Source organism: Pygoscelis adeliae, unplaced genomic scaffold, assembly GCF_000699105.1.
Source record: "Pygoscelis adeliae isolate BGI_AS28 unplaced genomic scaffold, ASM69910v1 Scaffold171, whole genome shotgun sequence".
Classification (NCBI taxonomy): domain Eukaryota; kingdom Metazoa; phylum Chordata; class Aves; order Sphenisciformes; family Spheniscidae; genus Pygoscelis; species Pygoscelis adeliae.
In genome coordinates this window covers 7,866,854-7,871,548 of record NW_008824186.1, presented here as the reverse complement: position 1 = coordinate 7,871,548, position 4,695 = coordinate 7,866,854, and the positions used below count along the sequence as shown (strand labels likewise).

General features: G+C 38.6%; 1 protein-coding gene across 1 annotated transcript in view; it reads right to left on the bottom strand.

Moving 5' to 3' along the window:
* CCND1 (cyclin D1) overlaps window positions 1-4,695 on the bottom strand; it is a 14,796-nt gene that overhangs the window by 1,610 nt on the left and 8,491 nt on the right. Inside the window, exon 4 of the mRNA XM_009334537.1 lies at window positions 4,467-4,615. Within this exon, the coding sequence (XP_009332812.1) occupies window positions 4,467-4,615 (149 nt within the window). The remainder of the gene's footprint in view (window positions 1-4,466; window positions 4,616-4,695) is intronic.

Below are 4,695 nucleotides of genomic sequence, written 5' to 3'. Positions count from 1 at the left end.
GCACAATCCTACTGAGTCTTCAGGAGGGTGCAAGGGCCTCGCTGCTTGCACAGACTTCGATGTGAATTAAAAGCATAAAGCACCAAGCAGGATCATGTCTATGGTGGGGAAAGATAACTTCCCCCGGGCATTAAATCATACCATGAGTAGATATATCCAATTCTACTTCTCGATCCACAGCAATTAGAATTGGAGAAGGCCTGTTAGCTCAACCTGTCCTATGGTTGTGTTCTTCAGAGCCATGTACATCTATTACGAGGACACAGAAATGGTGCCTTAAATAGGCAAAACAATCACACTACGTTTTGCCAAAATTCCTCCAGCGTGCTGTTTACTCACATCTTTATAACAAACATCGTAAGCTTTTTCCCAACATACTTAACTCTGTGTTTAAGGACTTTGAAGTTTCCTTTCAGTATTGCCTTTTCTGATTTAACCTATGACATGTGTTAGCCCTTGCGGTGAACCCAGTCTTCCATGATAAATTGCCGTCAAAAGTGTTAGGATGTGCATGACTGAGAATGAATGTTGTTTTCCTGAGAGGGTGACCTGCCTGCTGTTTTCTTTATTTCCCAGTTTCAATTCTGCCTTCATTCAGAGGCTTCTTGTGTGATCTACCAGCTTTTCACTGATTCCACTACCACAAGAATCTCCTCTGCCACCAATAAGGGCACATGGCATTTGGGGTAAAATAAGATTAGAAACCCAAGCAAACAATTCTCTGCGAGTCCTTTCTGAGAGAGAGGGAGGTTAATCCTACCTCTAAGCAGATCAGACCATCAGTTACAGCTCACTGAAAACACATAACCTATGACCTTTTCTGGTTTAAACCCTAGTGTAATATTTCCTCTTGACAGAGACACACAGCATTTTAAATGACAAAAAGAAACGCCTCGTATCCTAAAGTCATCATGCCTGTGGCTCCTACATACCTCTGGCCTTCACAATAAGATCTCTATGAAGTCCTTTCACCCCTTCTCAAGATACGACGGATCAATCCTGACTGTAAGGCTTCTACTTGCATGTCCTGTACCACGTACCTCAGTCACACTTGGCATTAGATATAGTAAAAGTAGTACATGAATACAGGTTTAGGTATTTTCAGTTTTACAAATCCAGGCGCTTTTGAGGATAATTCTGTTTTAACAAGGTAGCATGTTCAGTGTTCCAAACTGAAAGCCAATTTATTTTCAGAACAAAACAAACCCTGCTTGCCTTTGAGGGGGGGGGGGATTGTTTGGTAGTGTTTTTGTGTTGTGTTTTTTTTTTTTTTAATCCTACCATTTGCATATAGCGTGTTTGAGCTCTGAAAACTAAAACCATTCAAAAGAATTTCTATAAATACCTATTCTTCTCCCTCTGGAGTCCAGTCATGAATAATTACATAGGACTATGTAATTTAAAGGTAATTTTTGACCACAGAAATTTTTTTTCCTGTGAGATTCTCAGAGTACAGCATGTTGTACCTGTATTTTTTTAAAACATCTTTACAATTTATTATGAACAGACCGTGTCTGAAGCTACAGTTGAATGAATGAATATTTTTTTCATGTTTTAGGCATTTTTGTTCAAGTAATTTCTTATTCAGATGACTATTAGATGAGCAGTTTGTCTGCAGGATGTATTAGAGCTAGCAAAAATAACTGCAAAATAGAACATTCACTGTGAACCTCACCAAAGCTTTTTTCATTCTCGGTACTTCTCAATACTGAAAAGCAAATACAAAACTTGTGCATTACTCTGATAACTTCTCCCAACAACTTTTCTGCTTCACTACCCAAATTTTCAATGCCCACAGTTTGTTCAAGGTCATAAACCCTTCCTGGATTAATTAAGAACCTCAGTGGAAAAAAAAAAAAAAAAAAAAAGACTTGCTAGCTTAAGTGATGTGGTCAAATACCTTTAACACACACAGTAGACACGATCAGACTCCAGGGTCAGATACTAAAGGAAACAAACAACAACAAAAAAGAAAGTGCCTGGAAATCCTTTGTTACTGCCTGACCCGTTCTGGATAACAAGCACATGTTTGAAGGTGCCTCTGAGTAGGGGCAGGCAGGAGATGAATTCCAATGTACTAACAGACAGCATGGAAACCCAATCTAATCTAGTTTAGCAAATTTCTGGCCTGGAAATGAATGTCAGGTAAAATTCAATCTGTTTAGATGATGGGGTCAAGAATAGAATGATGGAAGACAGCCCAAGACTTCTAATTGTGATTATCTGACTTCTAATTGCCCCTGATCAAAGGCAAAATGGGAAATTGGACTCCTACCAACGTAAACATGAACCATAAAGGAATTCCAATCAGGTGATATTCATTTTACTTTAGATTCAGCTTTCTTTGAGACTAAAGGTAAAAAAGTGTAATTATATAACCTGAAATCCAACAGACCAGCTGCTCTAGCTAATAGATAATCGGGGAGAATGTTAGCCATGTCATAATGCATGCTCTTAATATTTCAAGACAATCCAATATAAAGTGTATTCATTTGTGCGGACTGACAAAGGGAACCGTCACTGTGGAGTAACAAACTTCATACACATGCTAGTGAAATAAGATAATAGGAATAGCATTCGATACCATGGATTACATAGGCACGTCTTACGGGAAATCCTCCATGCGGGGGAATCGTGCTATGTATGAAGCCAAGCAGTTTTCTCTACTCAAAGCAATAGTAGCGAAAAATGCTGTTCCCTTATTCCATTACAAACACAGAAGTATACATATACATAGGTATAATTTTATGATGCTTATTCTCCGTAGCAACCTATACAAAAACCTGACTTCTAACTCTAGCTGCTCTAACACGTGAATTTATTTAGCAATGAAAGCTGGAGGGGAGTTGCTTCCTTTTAAAGCTCTTAAGTTTAAGTTCAGGTCATACAGATTGTGGCCTTGCAATGACTCTGGACAATAAAAAAGAAATAAGCAAGGATTCTCCTTGCTAAAATGACTTTCTTTTCTTTTAAAAGAGCTCTGTCATCAACTAAGTCAAGTCACATAAGGACATGCTGTTGTTCTCCAAGACGTGAGAGAATCTACTTCAATGCTTTGTATCGGGAATGATTAAATAATGTTTTTGTTTGAATCAGATACTGTTAGAACATATAGCGAGCCTAGTATTTTTCCTCAGTACCTGCTTCAAATATCTTGCACTGGATAGTGGCCAACCATACGCTGAAGTATCTACATTGTTCACAAACTGACTAAAAGCATTACACGTACATACCAAACTGAGCAGCATTTTATTTCAACATCTGAAGTTCTTATAGTATTTAACATTTCAGCACTGGATCCATATTACTTTAGCTGCAGTAATATAAATGGCAAAAATAACGTGCTCAATACCGAGGCATTGTTAAGGTGATCAAAATAGTACGCTGAGATACCGTATCTGTCAGCAATTTTCACATAGCCTATCAAAAGTAAAATATTCTTTTGTGAATAATAAATTATGATGCATTCATCTTTCCAGAAATCACTCAATCCTGTCAACAAAGTCCAATTATACAAACCTAGTTTTGCAGTGTCTGGACTAGTATAGTTCTCTACGTATTTAAATTATTAACGTGTAAAATAATTTAACAGCATCTCAAAGATTCTGCCGCTAACCACAGAGTTGTCTTTATTTGACTCATTGTCCAGCGCTTGGAGACCTCACAAGAACCTTTTTAAAGCATCTATTTATTGGTCTTCCACATTGTTACAAAACAAAGCTCAACTCTGCCCCAACTTCACACACCATTATGACATGGATCATTGACTTTAGGTCTTCCTTGTAGGCTCCCTTCCTGGCCCATTCACTCATGAAAGGTTTATTGCTCACTAGTTTACTGATGTGCATCTCCTGGAAGCTGCAGGGCAAAATGAGAGTCCTGTGAGGACCATCTACCTTGTCAGAAAGTCGTGGGACAAGCATTTGTTCCAAAAAGGAATTCAATACCAGCTACTGTGCAGGTCTAGCACGTAATAAACCAAATTAGATCATTAGAACTCTTTTAAGAAGGGCTTTTTCACACCACTTGGCACAATAAAAGGCCTCAAGAATGGTCAAAGATAAGGTCAGAGATACCACGAGGTCTCAGTAACTATTTCCTCGTCTTATTCTCAAAGTTTTGTTTTACACAGACTCCTGGTTTAATTACCTACAACCAAACACAGCCTCTGCAATGTCCTAAATCGATGCAGGGTTTCCTTTGCTTTGTCGGATACGCCTCCCTTACAAACGTTCGAGCTGGATGTGGCATTCCTATTAGTGAACTGCAGCAGCGTAATCACAGATTATTAATGGATATAACGACAGTTAAATAACTGGGACGGACACAAGAGAACACGTTAAAAAACCCCACTCTGAGGTTCGACTTTTATCGAGATTTACTGTCAGATTAGCTACTATGCAGTAAGCAGGCATTCATTCTTAAACTCTAAGGCAGGAGATCAACCGAGAGAAAGAGTCACTTACCGGATCACATTTGATAACTTGTGATAGGAAATGTGTGAGGCATTGATAGGAGAGGAAAGTGTTAGTGTTCCCCAGATGCAGGCCTTGCACAGCTGCTACCACACTGCCAGCTGCGATCATGGAAGGTGGGTTTGAAATAAATTTAATATCTGTATGAAGAAAGAAGAGAGAGAGAAAAAAAAAAAAAAGACTGAAATGATTGCTTTAGGAGAAGCCTGCCCAAAACAAT